At 50.3% G+C, this 20,503-nt stretch overlaps 1 protein-coding gene across 4 annotated transcripts; it reads left to right on the top strand.

Annotated features, from left to right (window-relative positions):
- Positions 1 to 1,229: 1,229 nt before the first annotated feature.
- Positions 1,230 to 20,444, top strand: SGK2 (serum/glucocorticoid regulated kinase 2). 4 transcript variants are annotated; one of them, XM_065849711.2, is made up of 15 exons: positions 1,230 to 2,279; positions 5,770 to 5,915; positions 10,481 to 10,550; positions 11,791 to 11,848; positions 12,667 to 12,716; positions 13,277 to 13,334; positions 13,925 to 14,008; positions 14,317 to 14,448; positions 15,270 to 15,382; positions 15,865 to 15,901; positions 16,463 to 16,549; positions 17,885 to 17,980; positions 18,255 to 18,410; positions 18,806 to 18,895; positions 19,114 to 20,444. In XM_065849711.2, exons 2-15 carry the CDS (start codon positions 5,864 to 5,866, stop codon positions 19,267 to 19,269), a joined length of 1,239 nt encoding a protein of 412 aa, XP_065705783.1. In that variant the 5' UTR covers positions 1,230 to 2,279; positions 5,770 to 5,863; the 3' UTR covers positions 19,270 to 20,444. The 4 variants fall into 4 exon arrangements, with proteins under 4 accessions (XP_065705783.1, XP_071671623.1, XP_071671624.1 ...); XM_071815522.1 differs by having other exon boundaries at positions 1,235 to 2,279; positions 5,770 to 5,865; XM_071815523.1 differs by lacking the exons at positions 1,230 to 2,279; positions 5,770 to 5,915 and adding an exon at positions 6,594 to 7,049.
- The last annotated feature ends 59 nt before the right edge of the window (positions 20,445 to 20,503 follow it).

Genomic DNA, 20,503 nt, shown 5'->3' with positions numbered 1-20,503 from the left:
TCCCCAAGTCCTGCCCAGGTATGGCCCCCCAAACCCCTTGTTCCCCAGATAGCTGAGATACTCCCTGGCTGGGGGGACTCTGCGTGGCATTTTGGCCTCCCCCGTGATGCCCGGCAGCAGGTTGAGCGGGTTCCAGGGATGACAGGGAACCTCAGCGTCTGGCTCGCCGTGGTTTTCAGCTGTGGTAAAGCCAGTGATTATCTAGTGAGCCCCAACGGGTTTTGTCTCGCTGTCAGTTCTGCTCAAGCGCTTTCTCCGTGTTTCTGCCAGGCGCCGATGCGCGCTCGTGGCTGACGTGCGATGAGCTGGTGAAACAAGCCTGCTCAGCAAGCTGGAGTGATAAGCTGAGGCTTTGTCCTTTAAACTTGTCCGTGGCTGGAATGAGTGAGGCGGTTGGTGCAACCCTTGTGACTTGGGCTCAAAATACAGGCAGCCCCCTCCAGCCTGCTGCAGCAGACATTTTGATGCTGTGCTGATGCTAGGCAAAGCGTACATGAACCGTTGCAGGAGATGTGCAGCCTTTAAAGTAGAGGATGCAGAGGAACGAGCAAAATAAACCCTAAACCAGCAGCAGGTTTAATTTGGACAAAGCAGAAAAATGAAAAGCCAGCATGATGGTAAAGTCTGATCTCTGTTCCAAATGGCTTTTGTCTGCAGCTTCATAGCTTCTGATCATGTGCTGCAGCAATCCTCTAAACCTTCTCATCCTGAAAATCAGACAAACAAAGGCCCTCTCTGCACTAGCAGGGAACAGATTTCTTTCTCTCTCTGTGTCTTTACAGTCCCTCAACTACAATAGAGACCTCTATTTGGGTTTGTTCCCTGAGACATGAGGGTAATATCAAATCTCTGTTATCCTCATGCACCCGCACGGCTGTGCCACCCACGGGACTGTGAGGGGGTGTGGGCCCCCTCCTTTCCGTGTGCTGCCAGAGCTGGCAAGGGGTCAGATGTGGCTCTGCCTTCTCCCCACACACACAGAGCCAGAGCCATTGGCTGTGGCAGCAGTCAGCTACCTTGGCCTCGTGAACCTTAGATGCCCCAAATCACATATTCCAGACATTTCAAAAAACACCTGTTTTGATGTTCTACACCATCTGATTTTATACATTTTTGTTTGTTTGTTTTATCCGTCTGTGTATTCAAAACCTACCTCAGCTCACCCTTTTGCTTTTATAATGGCCTCCCGGTACAGTGACCCTTTTTCTTTCTCCTCTCTGCTTTGGGATTCACAGGCCCAGCTGAGATGAGCATGTGCTGATGGTGAGAGGTCAATAATTTAACAAACACTTGAGGAATTGTGCTACTATTCATGTTTCCTCAGAGCGGTGGGACCTCTTGACCAACTACATTGTGGTCCATTCCTGCGAAAGGGTCAGGTACAGAAGGGCTTTTCGGGGTGAAAGAAACCATCCTGAATAATCAGAAAATGCCTCTTGAGTATGAAGTTTGTATTTTGGGTGAGGAGCTGGAGGCTCCACCAGTGGCCAGCAGTGAGTCCTTGGGTACTCACGCAAGGCTGTGGTGACCACGGGTGCTGGGCACCTGCAAGGGGGCAGGGAGAGGAACAGATAGCAAATGGGGGAGGATATGAAGGGTTTCGCTGGGCTCAGTTCTGATGTGGCCATAGGGCTTGGTCCTTGTCAGCTGCTCAGGTGCTTGTTCCTGCCTACATGTGGCCTAGGATGGGGAGCCTGGAGCCACAGGAGGGTCACACAGGAGGCAGAAGTGAGGTTGTAGGACTGCTGCACCTGCGAAGTTCAAGCGTGTAGAAGTCCCTGGATCTCCCGCCCTGGCTGCAGCACCTCACTCAGCACCTTCCTTGCTGGCAAGTTCTGCGGTTGCTGGTGGATTGACAGCGGGTCTTGCTCACGTCCAGGAGCTCTGGCTGGTTTGTGCGGTGACCCATGCCTCATTACCTCTGCTAGGACCTGGCATGTGACCTGGCACAGCCCCCGGTGAACAGAGCACTTTGTTCTGACCCTTTGCACTTCCCTTCCAGCCAGCCGCCCTCTAATCCCCCCAAGGAGGGATTTTCCTCTCCCACCCCGGCTCCCTGTGCCTCGGTTCCCTCGCAGAGCAGTAGCAGGGTAATCATTTACTTCCTGCCACAAACCACTCCTTCGGACTTTTCCTTTGACCTTCAGACCGAATTGCCAAAATAAAAACAGCAGGACGGAAAGCGGTACATGCTGCTTTCCACAGCGGGAGTGTTGGCAGCACCCACCGGCCACACTGCCCGAGCCCAGGAACCCGGCTCCTGCGCCCCTTCTCTGCAGGTAACGTTGATTTACTTTATCTGGGATGATAATGAATCTCCCTTCTCCTAATGAGGTCCAGAGGCTGTTTGGTAGAAGCAGAGGTTTTTGTGCAGGACTTTTCCCTTGCTGCCAGGGACTCGGCTGGCCCGTGGGAGAGCTGCTCCCAGGGTCTGGCTCAGGGTCAGCAGATGGAAGCAGAGAGGGTTTAATTTCCAGCTGTGGAAGAATCCAGAGAGGAGAGAAGCAGCCTCCTTGCTCCCCCTGGAAATATTGTATTAGGTGAAAAGGTTTCTTGCGTTAACTGTGCTTTTCTCAGGAAACTTCCATCACAAGGAGCTCCCATCACACTGTGTGTGTCCACAGCCCCACACCAGCTCACCTCCCTGGGTGAGCTCCCGTGGGGAGCAGCCACAAGTGTTCCTGACCCTGTGTGATTTCAGGAGCTGGCAGAGAAGCAGAGGTAGCTGGTGACTGACCGTGTGTCCTTCCATGTCCCTGAGCCCCAGGGAAAGGAGTCTGGTGTTGCACTGGGCTTTTGCAGCCAGCACCTGAAGTGTGAGGTTTGCACCCGAAATTTCGGGTGGTTTTGGCTGCGTCTCTGCAGCCAGGCTGGGCCTGGTGAAGCTCAGGGACACCGTGCCCAATATTGCTCTAACAGGGCATCCCAAAGCCCTCGCCAGGAGGACATGGAGGGCTGTTTCTGCTCGGTATCGGAGCAGGGGTACAGCAGCATAGAGCCGCTGCTCTTGCACAGACTGACAGGTCCTGATGATTCCTTGAGCAGCACTTGGCCCAGTTTGGACTGGGCTGCTCACTGGATCCAGTATATAAAGCTCTGCTGGAGACGATCTCCAGCTGCACCAGCACCAGTTGCTTCCTGGTTTTTGCATGTGGATAAAGAGAGGTGAAAACTTGTAATCCCATGCAGTGGAGCTGCAGTCAGCAGCTCTCAGGGATGGTGATGGGGACAGAACAGGAACGCTTTGCCCACAAGCTTTCCTAAAGAAAACAGCGCTGTGCCAGCAGCAAGGGGCCTGTTTTCGGGCTCTCTGAGCTGTCTCCAAGCTGCTAAGCCCTGCTCAATCCGGCTGGGAAACTGCCTCTCTGCCCTTGTCCCCGCCAGGCTGGTCACACTCGGGGCTGGAGCTGTGGGTGGTGGCCATGAGTGCACAGCCTGCATCAGACCATGCTGCAGAGAACAGGGGTGCTCATCCCCCCAAAAACATTGTTGATTTGTTTTAAGAAAGGCTCTAAAACATAGTATGCAATATATCCTAAAGTCCTGCTGGCAGCAAGCAGGTGAATTGCACCTTCCCCAAGGACAAGGCTGAGCAGCCAGGAGAGGAAGGGTGGCTTAATAGTCTGCTCCCAGCTTCGTGTTATTCACTGACATCGTGCCCACACTTGAAAAATGCTTGGAAGCAAGAAAGTCCCAGCAAACTAATTTAAAGGCAATGATAAGGCGTTTCTTCCTCTGGAGATGTTAGGGCTTTACAAGAGATCCGTAATATTCTGCCACATTTATATTTGTAGAAACAGAGGCACAGAAAGTTGCAAGAGTTGCTCAAAGCCACTTTTGCTGTTCTTCGGAATAAAAACCTGATCCCAAGTGGCCTCCTCTTACCTCCTTCCACAAAAACATGGGAAACCTCCCAGCACTCGTGTGGGATTCCTTGGCAAAATCAAAGGCAATGCCTGAGGCAGAATCCAGGCTTTTGGAAGCTGAAAGAAAAATGTAGATGGGAAAAAAGAAATTTGAAGAATTCCAGTGGTCACCAATAGTCTATTTAGTCTTTTATGACTCCTCTTAGGATCAAGAAATAGGCTCTGACCTTTTAAAGAATATCCTATCCTATCCTATCCTATCCTATCCTATCCTATCCTATCCTATCCTATCCTATCCTATCCTATCCTACCGCTTGCCCAGCAGAGATAACTGAGTAGCCAAACATTTGAGGTCAACTTTCACTGCAGGTCGATGGAAATTTGCTTTGTGCTCTCTAGTGAAATGTTTGTTTTACTCTTATCTGGCCCCTTCCCTGCAATTCCAATTGCTCAGGACAGTGTGGTTCCACTTCAGCGACACTTCTATGATTAAGGTTATGGTTATTGCTAGATAGGGAGATTAAGATAATGCACCTTTCCCTACAAAATAGCATATATGCATAGCATATAAAATATTAGAAAGAGGAAAGGGTACTACTCTGTGTGTAGGGAGGGTGGGTCTGGACCTGTTGTTCACTGTGTCCTGCCTTGGAGAAGCTGCAAACGTGGTTTCCCTGAGGTGAGCGGAGGGACCAGGCTCAGCCATTCAGGACCACCCAGTTCTTGACCCCTTGCAGGGCTTGGGGATGTGGAGGCATGAAAAGGAAAATATTTCCAAGCACAAGCAATGTTCCAAGCTGTGCCGGTGCAGCTGAAAGATCAGCTTTCTGTGGCCATGGCTGGTTCCCACTTTGCCTGATTTTTCCACCATGGTCTGACTGAGCCCTGCCCAGACAGGGGACATGCACAGAAAGGGTTAAATCACCCCAGAGCTGGACCCAGGTCCAGCCAGAGGTTTTCCTGGCACAGAAGTGCTCTCTGGAGGGCGGGGAAACACCTCTTGTGTGCAGAAGACCAGTAACGCTGGCAAAACCCAGCCCTGACACCAGCAGCTCTCCAGCTTTACTGGAATTGCTTAGTTTTGTTCAGGAGCCTGTGGATGCTGAGCAGGGGAACAGGCCAAGGCCAGTCCTGGTGTAACACGTACAGGGCAATGCCTGCAGCACCTGTAAGGATGTGTGCCTGCATGTCTATATAAGGTACATATCTATGTAATGTATGTGCCTATACAATGTACGTGCCCTGCAAGCGCTCCCACGTCCAGCAGCCCTGTCAGCATGGCATTGATGTGTCCCATCATAGGCAAGGGATGCTGCTGGTTGTGACCATGGATGCCTATGGACAGCGCGAGGAGGAAAGTTCCACCTCTCTGGTGGTGTCTGATGTTGAACGCCCAGGTGAGGACCTGCTCTGTGCCAGGGATTTGCTGGCGGCCCGTGTGTCCCTGGGCTTCCAGGGAATGTCTTCTCTTGTGCCATGGAGCCGTAAGTCCCAGTCCAGTCAGCCCAGGCACAGGGAGGACAAATTGACTCTCAGCACCTTAAAAGCATCAGACAACAAAAATCCTTTCTTGAGAGCAGAAATCTGTGAATTTAATAGTTGTAGGGTAAATCTCTTCTGGTGTACAGAAGTCAAACAGCCAGTCAGTACCACCCAGCTCTCTTTGAACACCCTTCTTTTGCCAATCCCAAAGCACTTTCCAGAGAGGTGCACAGAGAGGGACATTGGAGTGGTGGTAGAGCCCAGAGTGACCTGAGCACCCCGATCCCCACCAGCCCGAGCACGGTGGGTGTTGACTGGGGAGCCAGTCCCATGTCCCAGATCCATGCCCGGCTGGTGGGCAGCCAGCGCTGCGCCTGAGGGCTTATTCCTCCTCTGACTCCTGTGCCCTTCGCCTTTGCAGCCGGAGAAATATCTGTGTGCTCTGCTGCCCGAGGACGCCTGGTGCTGGTCGCTGAGCTCCAGCCGTAAGGAGAAGGGACCTTTCAGCTGGCTTTATGTACGTGGCCTGGATGGAGCCCTCCTCCACCACCCTGGGGAAGACAAAGGGTAATGCTCCTGGCTGGTATGGTGTCACTACACCCCTGGGGACAGCGAGGGCGTGGAGGGCTGGGCTGTGGAGCAGCTGGCACAGCCCCATTGCACATCTTCCAGGTGGGCTCCAGGTGGCTCCTAGCGCCCGTGGGACCCGCAGCTGGCCCAGAAGGTGGTTATGTGCAAGGATGTTGGCTGAGCAAAAAAATCAGGCTTTGACCTGAGAGAGAACAATATTTCAAGCAACATGCTGCTTCCTCTCTCTTGTTACACATAAGAACATGAGATGTTTCAGATGTTTTGACCCTGGTAGCTGTAGTTTGGGGGAAGGGGTTTGTCCTGTGTGGACCAGTCCCTCTGCTCCCCCAGGGAAGCTGGATTTCCTCCTGCTCTAGCTGCACATGGGAGATTTTATACAAAATGACAACAGAAGCAAAAGGCAACTGCTTTATTTTTAATGAAGAGAGAGGGAAGACACCAGCCCTCCTCTAATGCCTCCTTTTGCACAGAGCTTGGTCTCTCTTCTCCCAGATCACTGCATGTCTCTGACACCAGGTGTTCCCCTCCACGTGCATTATGTTTGCATTTAATACTGCTGCAAAGCACCAACCTGGCTGCCCTGGGCTGCAGTCTTCCTGTGTGGGTGAAGGACACTGGAAGCAGCAGCTTCTGCTGGGTTTGACTTGAACCAAACCACAGGACAGTGGACAAATTTCAAGCCTACTATGATATAGAAAATCATTCTGAACACCTGAGATGCTGTCTGGGATGTAACTGGCTCCTACCCACCACCTGCACCTCTCCCTCCTCGTCCCAAACTACCACCCCCACTTAAGTTCTCACTCCTTGGATATACCCAGCAGGTGTTTCTTCATTTTTTGCAGCTGATCATCCTTTCCTGCTCTCTTTAAAGGGCTGGAGGGGGGCAGCAGTGGCCTGATCACCTTGAGGAGGTGGGGCTGTTTGTGGGCTCAATGAGTTGCTGTAGGAGACCAAGCTATTCCCCTCTGAGTTTTAGGAAAGAGCTGGTGGCAGGGTGGGCTGGTGCAAGTATGGGAAGTGTGGAGAATGAGGTGTCTCTGTGCTCGCTGGCTGTGGGCTGCTTCCCCTGCTTCAGGACACAGCCTCTGCTGGGAGATGTGCTCCCAGGTGTGTTTGATGCTTCGTTTTCTATTTTCATGAGATTATTTTTTTCAGTATGAGATTATTTCTTCAAGCTTTAGCTATCTGCTTTTCCCCCCACCCTCTCTTGCCAGCTTTGCATGCAGTTTTTCTTTAAAATGTGCTGGGTTGTTTGTGAGTTCCAGCTTGCTTGGAGCCAGGGCTGCTTGGCTGGGGTTCCTGCTCTGGTTTGCTGTGTTCCTGGGGTGTAAGCAAAAGGATCCACAAGAGAAAACTAGACAAGCTGGGAGCTCTGCAGAGGGCAGCTAAGAAAGCTTCCCCGAGTGAAGAAGTCCTTTAAAGTCTTTCCTAACCTTTCCCCGGACTTGCTGTGTGCTGTAGTGCTTCAGTGGGAATGAAAGCAGAGCTCAGTGCTGGCCTGGAGGTATCATCTCTTGGATCTATAGCAGGGGAAAGCTTGAGCTTTTTTTTTCTTGCTAGTAAAAGCATGTGTTTGCAGGACGACTCCTCCTTTTGAATTCCCCCTGTGCCCCTTTTCTGAGCTAAAACTGGGGCATCTCCCTTATGCAGTCCCTGTGATGGGTGAAAGCTGTGGGCTACCTTAGGTGCCCCTATCTCAACCTGCCCCTCCAAAACCTGTACGGCTCCCCAAACATCACCTGCTGCCCCGGTGACAGCCTGCCAGGCCTCCTTGTCTCTCCATGTTGGCAACCAGCCCTTTCCAGAGCAGGAGAGGACGAAGCACTTGCTCGGAGGGGTTTGCAATCTAGGTTAGGTAGGAGATGCTGAGAGCTGTGACATCAGGGGAGAGGGTGGGAGGCAGCTTTGCAGATGACGAGTCTATGAGGTTGCTTCTCCGTGCAAGGTACGCGTTGCATTAGTAATGTGTTTGTAGCAAATAACGCTGGGCTAGCATGGGAATGTGGGTCAGCGCTGGCAGAACTGTTGAAGGGAGAGGGAGCTGCTCGTGCTGTGCTGGGAAGAAAACGTATGTTACTGAGGGGTGTTTGGTGGGGGGGAAATTTAGCTGCAGCAACTGCTCCAACTTGTAAGTAGCAGCTTTATGTTGTGTTAGTGGGTTCCTGCTGCCTGGGGGTGCTTCTGGCCCTGGGTGTTGGGGTGAAATGGTCTTTGGGGAGGGGGTTGCAGAGTGCAGATGTTTGTTCCTGGTGTTATAGTCGCATCATATCAAGAAACTCCTAGACTTGCTTGCTGATGCTCTCTGTGGCCCTGGCCATGCCTGGAGCATCCCTGCTGCCCCAGCAGGCACAAGGAGGGATGCAGCCAGGCATGTACAACCAAGGATTCCAGCGTATTTTCGTGACCTATTTCTGATTCTGTTGTTCAGCGTGTGTGCGCTCAAGAAATCTTTGTGCTTTAGGGGGAGTGAGGTTTGTTAGTGATAAGGAAAAGCCTTTTTGGCTGCTTGGGAGATTTAAAGGTGGCTTTGAAGGTGGGCTTGGGCTGAAGAAGGTGGCTCTGAGCCTGAATAGAAAGTGATGTGGGTATAATTATCCTAAAAATGTGCATGGTACTTCAGTGCAGAAAGAAAGACTCTTGCTCAGAGCAAGTGCACTTAATGAAATAGCTTTGCTAGAAAACGCTGCCCTTGGTCAGCAGGGACTTGTTGAGTAGCTTCACTTCCAGCAAAGCAGCAGTGGAGCAGAATGGGGCTCGTGGAGGGAAGCATGAACAGGCTGCCAGGCTGTGACCATGGAGAGCTGTGCAGCCTTTGCTCTCTGCTGGTGCTCCTGCCTGGCTGCAGCTGTGCAGGTCTTGCTAAAGCAGCCTTGTCCAAGCCCCTTGGAGCAAGTCAGGAGCTTGTCCTGCGTCCTGTGCTACCAGCGAACACCTCAGACCAGGTGGATGTGTTTTGGTTTGCCCATGTGCCCCTCAAGATGCCCAAACTGTGACATCTCCACTAGTGCCTGAAGGGAATCCTTTGTTTTCCCCTGAGTCTGGGATCAAAAGAGTGTTTATGGCAGCATGTGGACCCTGGGGCCGAAAACCAGCTTGTGAGAGTTCAGATTTGGAGAGCAGGACTTATGTCCCTATGCTGTGACCATGATATCTGTCTGGTCTGTTGAGCAGCCTTTGGGACAGATGCAGCCCTTAGGCAGGCGTTGTATGACCTTCAGCAGACCTCAGTGAGCCAGGGAGAGCCAGACTGTCAGGGAAATAAAGACTATGTCAAGTGGGAGGAGATGGGGATTGATTTGTCTGGGTGTTGCCTGCTGGGACAAGCTCTTGGACCTGCTCCAGGGCCAAGTATTGCCCAAGGTCAAGGTCTCAGACCAGCCTGATGTGGTAAGCTCATTCACTGAATGGTATGTTTCTTTAAATGCCTGCTTTCCTCTTCCCTGTCCATTCAGAAACTCCAAAACCACATCCTGGTTATCGGCTCCTCTCCAGATCCACAGGTCCCAGAGCTGCTGGTGGTGCGTGGTTGGTGGATCTCTGGAGTGTGCAGCTCCGGCAACCTGCCACATCCCCAGAGCTATGTGGGCAGGGCTCTGCAGACAGGCTTGTGTTTGCTTCAGATCTTGTCATTGTCCTACAAACTCCTTGCCCAGGGACATGGGCTTTGGCAATCACTGCTGCCAAATTCTTGGTCCATAGAAGAGCTGTACCACGATGATAATTTGCTTGTATCTACAAAGGCTTTTTTGAGGAGGCAGGGTAGTACGTGTTTCTGTGGATGCTTTGGTTCTTTCCCTTCAGTAGCAAAATTAAGGCTGAGCCAGGGAGTTAAACTAAGTCTAGGAATATTTTTATCTGCTCCTAAGCAAAACAAGGAACTCCTCTGCACAGGTTGCACTTCTTGGGCTTTTCTCTTGCTCAGCCTGTGCAGCGGGGAGCAGGTCCAGGACTTCGCATTTCTGTGAAGGGCAAGGTGACAACGGGTGGTGGCAACCGCCTGAGCAGGGATGATCCGTGGTGGGAATCCCGGCTTCTGGCACTGGCTGCGTGTCCTTGGGCAAGTCACTCCCTGCGATGTGTTTGTGCTGGCTTACCTCCTGTGGGGCCCTGAAAGGTTTCATTCATGTCCCTAATTACTCGTGGAGTCCTGAATGAAAGGAGCAGTGGATATGCCAAGTGTGTGACGTATCCCAGTACAACATCGTCCTTGTGAACGCTCTCCTTGTCCCTCCTGGGGACCCAGGGGTGGCTCAGGAGGCTTGGGGGTGGTGTTTTAGCCAGTCTCCTCTGCCATGGGAGAGAGCAACTGTGTTGTTGCATTTCTCCCCATCCTGTGAGCTATTGAGGGCTCCTGGCAGGGCTGGGAGGGGAGCTGTCCTGGTTCCTATAATTTCCTGGTTATTTTGGTATGTGGGTGGAAGGGGGAGGAGGGCGGCTGTGGAGAGAAGAGCAAGGTCAGTGAAGAACAAACATGCCTCTGTGCACTTGTGATCGTGCCACCAGCTAACAGCCTTCGGTGCTCCAACTTTTCCTCGCAGAACTCATCAAGCAGGGCCGTGAGAGGATAGGACAGACCATCAAAGCCTCCGGCTCCAGGCTCTGCTCGTAGTGAGTATGAAAACCTTGTAGTGAGTATGGAAAACCTCCCAGCGGGATGAGAGCCCTTTAAAAAGCTCAGCCTGATAACCCGGCGCTGGCAGGGTGGTGAATGGAGCTGGCTGGCACCGGGCAGATGTGGGCAGGCCCTGGGGACAGCCGCCAGCACCCGCTGCCACCCACCATCTCCGCTCTGTTCAGCCCGGCCACTGATCAGAGGGGATCCGGGATGGCCGTGGGTCTGTGCACGGAGATGTGCAGGGCTGGAGAGGGGTAGCACCCACAGGTGAGATCTGGGGGGGGCTGGTGGGATCTTTGGGCACCTTTTTTTGGAAAGGACAGGGTGGCTGGGGGACAGGGGCTGTCAGAGCTTTCCTGCGGTGTGTAGGAGTCTGGTGGGGCTGAGGGGGAATGGACAAAGCGCTCTGGGGCAGAGGAGAAGGGTATGGAGCTTTTATTTTGCCTTCTGTCATTTCTTTAATCCTGGCTTTTGCAAGGAGCATGGGGGAACCCCTAAAACCAGGGGGAGGAATGTCTGGTGTGGTAGGACCCAGTGATGCTTGAGCAGGCTGTCTCTGAAGCAAATGCTCAAGTCCAACTTCTCCAGCCCCAGCAGCACTGGGTAGATTACAGTCCTGTGCTTTAATGCCTCTGCTCACCAAGCCCACCCTGGCTGCCATGGCCAGCCCCTCTTTCTGCAATGTCAACAGTCCCAAACTGCCCTGCTCTGCCCTGGGGGAATGGTCTCCAGCTGTTGCCAGCCCAGATGATTGAGGGACCAGCTGGGACTGTCCTAGCTGCCCTGTGGGGATGCTGGGTGGCAGAGCTGGGTGCTGCAGCATCCCTGTGTGGTGCAGAGGGGGCTGTCCCTGCATTGAGAGGGGCCTGACCATGGCCAGAGGGCTTCAGTTTTGTCTGGCCCTGATGCTCTGCTGCTGCTGGGGCTGCGCTGGTCTTCACATGTCAGCACCCTGACCAGTTGCTGCAACTGTAAATAAAGGGCTATCTGTGGCATTTGATATGCTTGTGCTTGTTCGCATCAACCGGTGCACCCGGGAACCTTCTTGCCCCCATTTCCTGTCAGTGTGCACCACCAGTGCTGCCCGCGGTAGCTAAGGAATTCAGCTAGGGTCTCCTGTGATGGAGGGGAACATGCCCTGGGGTTTATGCTGGTTCCTGTCAGGTTAATGATGTGAAGTTGTTTCTCTCTTGGATTTTGTTTCCAATACTGGCTTGCTCTTCTTTTTCCAAGTGCTGAACGAGTTGTTTTTTTAATGGATCGTTCCCGGAGCCCGGACAAAAGCACCCAGGTGAGACCATTGTACTGTGCCAGCATGTCCTCACCATTGTGATGAAGACAGGGGCTGGTGCCTGTAGTAGAAAAGTAAGGAGAGCCTGCATTAGCTTGCTGGGAGTCTTGCTGCTGCCTTGCCCCTGTGGGTGATGCTGGGTGGAGAAAAAGGAGAGCAGAGAGGCCCTATACAGCCTTCTGGACCAGGTATAATGCTCCTAGAGTCTGAGGAAGGGAAGATTCCTGGGGAGCAGGAAGAAGAGGAAAGCTGTATGTACCTCCTTGTCATTGGGAAGAGGGAGGCTGCATCTCTGGGGTGCTGGATGTGTATAAGGCCACTTCCAAGGCTCCAGACTTGGCAGTTTTGGGGCTTAATGGGAGCGGTCAGAGGGCTGCAGGGTTTGGGGGGATGCTGGTGTCCTGCTGCAGGGTGCTCCTCTGCCTCAGATGCCCACAGGCAGTGGGGAGTGACTTGTTTCAGTGCTGTGGTGGGCAACTAAACCATGCAGTGCCTTTCCTCTGGTAGCACAGCAGGGCTGGGAAGCCTCAAGTGAGGAGCTAAGCAGTTGCTTAGTACTCTTACTCTTTGGGCAAGTATGGGATGAGGTCTACAGCCCAGACTCTAGCTTACTGCAGCCTCCAGCTCAGGGATGATATCACTTTAATGCAGAGCTCTGTTCTCCCTTTCCCCATCACTTAAAAGTTTGCCAAAAAATCCACTCTCTTTTGCTGATGGGTGTTTATCAGTGATTCTGTGCAAGTGATGCTGGATTGAGGAAAGGAAAGCACAACCTGCAGCATGGTCCCTGTGAATAACGTGATTGTTGTCTTCCCTAGCCTCCAACGCCAACTGACAACATCAACCTTGGACCTTCTGCTAACCCCAAGTAAGCCCCCTGCAGAAGCCAGGTAGGGTGTGGAGCATGCAGGGAAGAGATCTGGCAGGGGAATGCCTGTGTCTCATGTGGGTGGTGTCTGCTATGTCTTCACAGTTATATTACTTGGTCTTTAATGCCGTGTGTATCACCCATGCACCAGCTTTCAAGACAAGTAGCTGTAGCGGGGTCCCTGTTATCATAATCACCCTCTCCTGTCCATGTCTGCAGCCCCTTGTCCCATCTCTCTTGAGGAGTAGGATGGGAAGACCTTCCTCATCACTGCTGGCCCCCTGACTCTTTCTCTAGAATTGGGGACAAGCTGTGTCACCTGACAGGTGCTTTCACCTGTGGCTGTGTTCTGCAGATGGGATGCTGAGGGATTGCTCATCCTCTGCTGGGTGCAGGACACACACAGTGTGAATCCGCTGCTTGCTGGCTGGGAGCAAGGGCCACTTTGATCCCTTTCACAAGCACTCGTGTTTCCACGAAGGAACTCTGCTTTGATGGCAGTGCTGCTGTTGCATGTTTCTCTCTCAGGAACATTAACTTGCTTCATTTTTCCCCAACAGTGCCAAGCCAACAGACTTTGATTTCCTGAAGGTTATTGGCAAAGGAAGCTTTGGAAAAGTAAGTGGATTTGTACAGGTGGGCTGTAGCTCTCTGGAGGCAGCTTGGACGGAGACTTCCTTACTGGAACAGTTTCTGGCTGTGTCCTTTCCTTGCACCACTCCTGAGGGGTTTGGCCTGAGTAGGACTGGGCCTGGACAAGACCTGAGATAGGGTTTGCATAGCCCATTCTTACATTGAGCTGCCCTGCAGCCTCTCTAAGGACAGAAGGATGAGGTGTTTTGTGCTCAGGATGGTGGTGAACAGTAATTGGTTTAAAACAGGCCTCAGACTTTTTCAGCTAATAAAAGATCTCTAGACAAATCTATGCATTGATAGCAAGGATCCACTATTAATGGATTGTCCACAAATAGTCCAAACACACTTTTTAGGTAAGAGAAGTATTGTGGAGATGTCATGTTCCTTTTTCTGACAATGAGAAAATGCTGGCAAGTCAGTGGGCTAGAGCTTGGTCTTTACAGCTTTGTACCTGACCCTGTCATGTTGTACCCTGTGTATAATCACTGACAGCAGTGTTGAGCTAATGAGAAAACACTCATCAAGTGGCACAAGGTGAAACTGAAACTGGTGACCAGGACCTTCTGTTGCAGGTTCTCCTGGCCAAGCGCAAGTGTGATGGGACTTTTTATGCTGTGAAAGTCTTGCATAAGAAAACCATCCTAAAGAAAAAAGAGGTATGTCTGCTGTCCTTGGCTACTTCTGCAAATAGAGGTCAGTGTATGAGCAATCCTGGTAATACAATTGGTGTGTATTGTGGCCGAGTGAGCATTTGCGTAGACAAGCCACATGTTAAACATGGATTTCTTGGTGCCATGGGAAAACGGAGAAGAACTGGGATGAAACAGGTTAGAGAGGAGAGATTGGTTTCCTTTCTGGAGCTGGAGCTGACCCCCTAGAACTTGCAGCTTCTACTTGCTTTCAGAATGGTGGACTGCACTGGACCTTTGCCTGAAGCTCTAACTCCTTTCCTACTTCTTTACAGCAAAACCACATCATGGCAGAGCGCAATGTGCTCCTGAAAAACGTCAAGCACCCCTTCCTTGTGGGACTCCATTACTCCTTCCAGACTTCGGAGAAGCTTTATTTTGTCCTTGATTATGTAAACGGGGGAGAGGTGAGTGCATGTACAGGCTTTATTTTAATCCTCTCTGCGGTCCTTTCCAAACAAACTGCTTTGTTGCCTGAAAAATTCTTGTCAGAAGATAATTATGTTGAAGTATAATGTTGCCTTGACTGCTGGCAAGGACCAGCTGGGAGTGGCTGGCATTCACCTGTATGTTGACTGAAGATCTTGCTGGATATGACCCATGCTAGCTGATTCCCAAGGCAAAAACACTGAGAAAAACATGTGCTGGGGTGTTTTAAAATCCTCTGGAGAATATTGGAAATGCTGATGATGTTGGTGAGCTTTGGGCAAAAGTCATTTGTGGACCAGCTCTGGATTCCAGTCCAGAGCTCTTGTAATTCCACTACAGCAGGTCAGACTTCTGTCCTGTAGAAGCTCCTTTCTCCTCAGCTATGGTTTCCTGTGCTGCCTGCAACTGGCTGGGAGATACTGTTAACAAGGATGTCTTTTCCAAGTCTAACTCACATTGGACATCTTAGCGGGTTCAGCTCTGTGCATGTACCTCTCTTCATGGCCGTACTACAGCTATAATTGTCCTGTAGGTTGTAGCAAACTAGTAAACTTAATTAGATCAGCAGATTAGCAGCTTTGGGGCAATGTATTAAGGGGGTGACATGAGTAGGACAAATGAAGCAATTTCTGGAAAGGTGTTTAGATTGCTAAAGTCATTTGGTTTCAGCTTATTTGGTGCTGTTCATGTGTCACTTGCTGCAAATTGGTTTTCACTTGAGCAGCTGGCTTTCAGGCTTGTTTTAGTTATCCTTCAGTTGTTTAGAGAAGAAATGATCCACCTTATGATCTCGTTGTAGCTCTTCTTCCACTTGCAAAGGGAGCGGTGTTTCCGTGAGCCCCGAGCTCGATTCTATGCGGCAGAAGTCGCTAGTGCAATTGGGTACCTGCATTCCCTAAACATCATTTACAGGTAAGGCACATCTGCCAAGGACAGCAGGGACACCAAGTTTGTCCAGCCAGGCTGTGTGCAGTGCTGGGGAGAAAAAGGGTTTCACTGACAAGACGGTGCACAACTGGCACTTTATCCTGCAAGAGGGATGCTGTCTGCATGGGACTTGATGGGCAATAAATATGCCCAGTCTGATAGTGTGAAAGAGGAAGGTTAAGGATACAGAGCTAAAATAAACCTGGCTCAATAAGTAAGACATTGTCTCTCAGCAGCAATTCATATGCAGATATGCAGGCTAGCGCCTGACCTTGTATGACAGCAGTCCCTCTGTGTTTGCATGTATATTGATACCAAACAGTGATGGGAATCTGTGCTCTGTGAAGGTCTGGGTGAACTGGATTGGGAAGTTTTGTTAGGTCCTGTTCTTAACTGATGGTGTTTCAGATCTGGCTTTCCTAAATATCTGGCCAAATCTGCTCAAACAGCACTTTTTTGTCTTGCAGGGACTTAAAACCTGAGAACATCCTTCTGGATTGCCAGGTATATTCACAGCTTGTGCTGCCTTCCTTCTGCCTTTGAAAGCATCAGGACTATAAACAGAGGGCTACATTTCTGCAAGCTGCGCTATACTTGCTTCACTGTGTGGGTTTTGTATGTATATATCACTGCATATCTGTGCAGATCCTGCAAGAGGGAGTGAGCCTGCTCTCTGCGGAGCTGCACACTTGGAGCCCTCTCGGCTTGTTCCAAAGAGCTCGGACCTGACTTCTGGGCAGGGATCAAGGATGCAAAGAGCAGGGATCAAGTATGCAAAGAGCAAGTCAAGGCTGCTGCTCTGGTGGTGACTGCTGTATTGACTGGCTCTGTGCAGTGGCAAAGCAGTGCTGCATCTCTTCATAGCTATGCAGCTGTAGTCAAATCAACTAAAAAAATATCCAGATCCCTCTCTGTAGGCTCCTGTACTTGTACTATAGGAGGGGAAGCAGATGAACAGTGAGGAAATAAAACATGCATGAGATGCAATGTGAAGGCCAATGCTCGGGAGCTCTGTCTCCTCTCTAGAAAGAGTGGGCCAAGCTGAAATTTCCCTCCCTCCTTTAGGGACACGTAGTATTGACAGACTTTGGACTCTGCAAAGAAGGAATGGAGCAAGAGGAGACAACATCTACTTTTTGTGGCACTCCTGAGGTACAGTGTGCGCTGGGGTTTCTCTGTGACCTGGGGGCTCAAAGCCTTCAGAGATTTGCTGCTCTGGGGCTCAGACTTGTGTGTGTGCTCAGCTTCTCAAAATATAGTCTGTGAATTAGAACATTTTGGGCTCTTTCAGGCTGTCAGCCTGAAGCTGGAGTTCAGATAAGGCTTTCCCTACTCAGCAGAGACATCTTACCTTTGACAGCTGATTAGTACTTCAAACTTGCTGTGTTATCAGGGACAGGGATCCCTGTGCTTGGAAATGGCTGGTCTTGTGAAACTGGGGCTGCTACAGGTGGCTGTGGAGACAACCTTGACCCTGGGAGCCTGTGCCCAGGCTGTTTACCTGCTCCGATACCCTGGAGCTGCAGAACAGGGATCCTGCTGGCAATGACACACAGAGGACCTTGCTGTGCTCCTCTGTGTGTCCTTGGTGTGCAGAACACCCTGTGCAGGGGAGAGGGGCAGGCATTTTCTCTAATGTACCTCAAACAGGTTTTGCTACAACCTGTCTCCAGTTTGGCTTCTGGGAGGATTTTTTTCCCCGCTTCTTGCTGAGCTGGGGATTTTGGCAGCACTTTGGTCTCGGTAATACACCTGTCCTGCTGCCCCTCCTCGGGTGGCTTGAAGAAGGGTCTGTAAACAAGACACCTTTCAGTGTTCAAGCTCAGGAGAACAGGCAGGAGCTTCCTGGTGATAGCCCTTGGATTTCAGTGTGGACTCACTTGTGTAATAGTACAGCATGAACCAAGCAGAAATGTTTGAGGTATGTTTTGTAGATTTTTGTGTGTATGTCTGGTTTGTGTGGGTCTTTTTGGGGGGCGAGTTCTCTTTTTTTTGTTTGTTTGTGGTGTGTTTGTTTTTTCTCCTCTGCTCTAGATAAGGAGCCCGACAGTTGACAGTGTTAATGCTGTGTGAGACCAGGGTCAGTGTGCTGCTTGTTCTGCAGGCAGCTTGAATTCTTGACTGTTGCTGCCTGATGTTGGTTATTGGTAGTTTTGCTGCTTTGGACAGACTTAGTGGAATTAAAAGCTGCAGCTTCTTAGAGGTGCAATGTGCCATTGCAGGACAGATAACCCAGCTGAGAGGTGGGTGGCAAATCCTTGTGCAAGTTCTCTATAGGGAGAGAAATGCTTTGAGGGGTTCTGGTAGGTGTCTTTCAAACCCATTGCTCTGAAGCAAGTGGGGAATCCATCAAAGCAGGGTAGGAATTGCATCTGTGTGCTTCCTAATGCATTTGTTCTGCTTGCACTGCAGCTAGGTTTGCATACTTAGGAGGGCAAAGCCCTTCCTTTAGAATTGACTCTGATATTTTCTTCTGACTCTTCCCAGTACTTGGCTCCTGAGGTGCTAAAGAAGCAGCCCTATGACAGGACAGTGGACTGGTGGTGCCTAGGGGCTGTCCTTTATGAAATGCTGTTTGGACTGGTAAGTTTGGAAGTGATCTCTTCTACTTTACATGCTGGAGAACTTATTTTCAAAAGTTGTGAGAGATTGATCTGGTGTTCACATGGTACCTGACACAGACGATTGAATTCTGAATTAGACAACCTGGTTCAATCATACTGTTGTCCTTTTGGACAGAAAGTATGTGGCAGGTCTCCCTCACCTACTTGCTGCAGGACTCACTTTGACCTGCGATGTGTGGTTCCTTATGGTAGCTCCTGTTTTACCTGGCTGCTTCTCCTCTCTTTCAAATTAGCCTCCTTTTTACAGCCGAGATGTGTCTCAAATGTATGACAACATTCTGCACAAGCCACTCCACATCCAAGGAAGCAAGACTGTGGCAGCTTGCGACATCCTTCAGGGACTTCTCCACAAGGACCAGAAGAGGAGGCTGGGTGCCAAGACAGACTTTGTAGGTGGTTTCCATTATGATCAGGAGGGAGGATGGATAAACATTTCTATTCTGAGCCTTTCTTTTGCGATAATGGCACTGTCTTGGAAAAAAGCTTTCCATGCAGGTTGATGTCTCTCCAGCCTCCTAAAAGAGGCTTAAGGAGTTAACTTGGATTTCCCAAGGGAAAGGTGTGGTGGCAAGCTAGGACACCAATGTGTGAGGGTGTCATCTCCCTTTAAGGGAATCCTGGATCATGGCCCCAATGTATTAAGGCATTGCCATGTGGCCCTACATGGATATGCGGTAGCTCCAAGAATCACTTCAGCCACTCAATGCTGTGAAACCAGCTGGCAGGTTCTCAAAAAGGAGGACTGGCAGAAGAGTGACTTCTTCTCCCCTCATTTTCTATGCAGCTTGAGATAAAGAACCACGTATTCTTCAGCCCAATAAACTGGGATGACTTGTACCACAAGAGGATCACTCCTCCATTTAACCCAAATGTGGTAAGTGGGTATTTCTGTTGGTATCTCTTATATAGTGGTATAAAAGGAATCATCTCTACATGTCTTATGATGACACTGAGGGATGCTGAAGTGCAGGTTATGAACTACAGACTCAGTGGTGATGACTCTCGAAAGAACAGCAGTGTTAGACTATCTGATCACAAGCAGTTTGGGCTCTGCTCACTCAAAATGATGTGTATCTCTGCTCCTCGCCTTAGGCTGGTCCAGCTGATCTGCGCCACTTTGACCCGGAGTTCACCCAAGAAGCGATCTCCACCTCCATCACCCACACGCCTGACCTAGCAGCCAGCAGCTCCAGTGCCTCAGATGCATTTTTAGGGTTTTCTTATGCACCAACTGAAGAGGACATTTAGGTTTTATACAGGCTCTGAGAAGCCAGATTTTAACTGAATGGGTTTTATGTTTGAGTTTTTTCAATTTATTTTTTTTTTCCTGAAAAGATTGGTACTGTCCTTTGCTTGTGGTTTAAGGAAACCGGGACTAATACACTAACTGGCTGGGATGCAACTCTTAACTCTTGCTGTTTGGTGGATTTCTCTCTAAGTGACTGTTCCCCTAGCAAGAGAAGTGAGACACTGATTATTATTATTTTCCCCTGAGTGTACTGTGTTACTTGGCAGAATTGTATTCGCTCTGTGGTTGTATTTATGGTTGAGGTATGTACCACCATTCACATCAACAGCCATGTCCTCTAACTGGACACTTTTTGTTTTGGAGGAGCTAACTCTGCCCAACTGCATTGCCCTCCAAGTAGAGAGGGAAACTTCACACTACCAAGAGCTGTGGCTTCCTTACTTTAAGTGGACTGTGGCACTTAAACCACTCGTCTTGGACTGGGCTGAGTAATGTTTTATCAGTTATTGCTCCAAAGGTGGCTGCAGGTCTGTAAATCCTGACCAGGTCTGTAAATCCTGACCAGTCCTGTAGCCTTTCACACCAGCCAGTCCCTTCCTAAGGTGAGCAGATCATCTCTCTCTGGCCCAGGGCTGGGATGCTGCTGGAGGAACAAGGAGGCTGTTATGGAGGAGAGGGTGTGTGTGTGGAAAAACATCAGATAAAATAGGTGGGAAGAGGTTGGGTTGCTTAGCAAAACAAAAATAACCTTGTGGTCTAACCCTCCTTGGGGTGGGGGCTCCTTTCACAGCACACACTTGACTGGCCTGGGGCACAGAAACACTGCACCAAGCATGATCCAGAGCAGCAAGGGCAGCCCCATCACTAATGTACAAGTTATTTATTCTGCTTTAACTCAAACACTGGTGTATTCATTGAATGTCACTTCCTGCTTTTTCTTTTTTTAAAGTCATTTTGTTGTTCTCTTGTTGTGGGGAGAAGAAAGGGGGCTCAGAGCTTCTAACAGCAACATGGGGATATACAGGGGGCTTTCTAAAAGTTGTGTGATGCTCACCCTTGTGGGAAGCTTCTGCTGGAACTTTTTTTTCCTTAATCACCGGACTTTGTTATACCTGCTGAAAGCATTAGCAACATGATATGGTTTATATTAAAATGCATTTCTGCTGTGCCTCCATCTCTGTGCTGTGTGTGAAGGAAGTGCAGAGGAGAGCAGGGAGGGGGGTGTTGCTGTTA

Source organism: Patagioenas fasciata, chromosome 16 (assembly GCF_037038585.1).
Source record: "Patagioenas fasciata isolate bPatFas1 chromosome 16, bPatFas1.hap1, whole genome shotgun sequence".
NCBI lineage: Eukaryota > Metazoa > Chordata > Aves > Columbiformes > Columbidae > Patagioenas > Patagioenas fasciata.
Note: the sequence above shows the minus strand (reverse complement) of the source record. Positions and strands in the feature narration are given on the sequence as shown.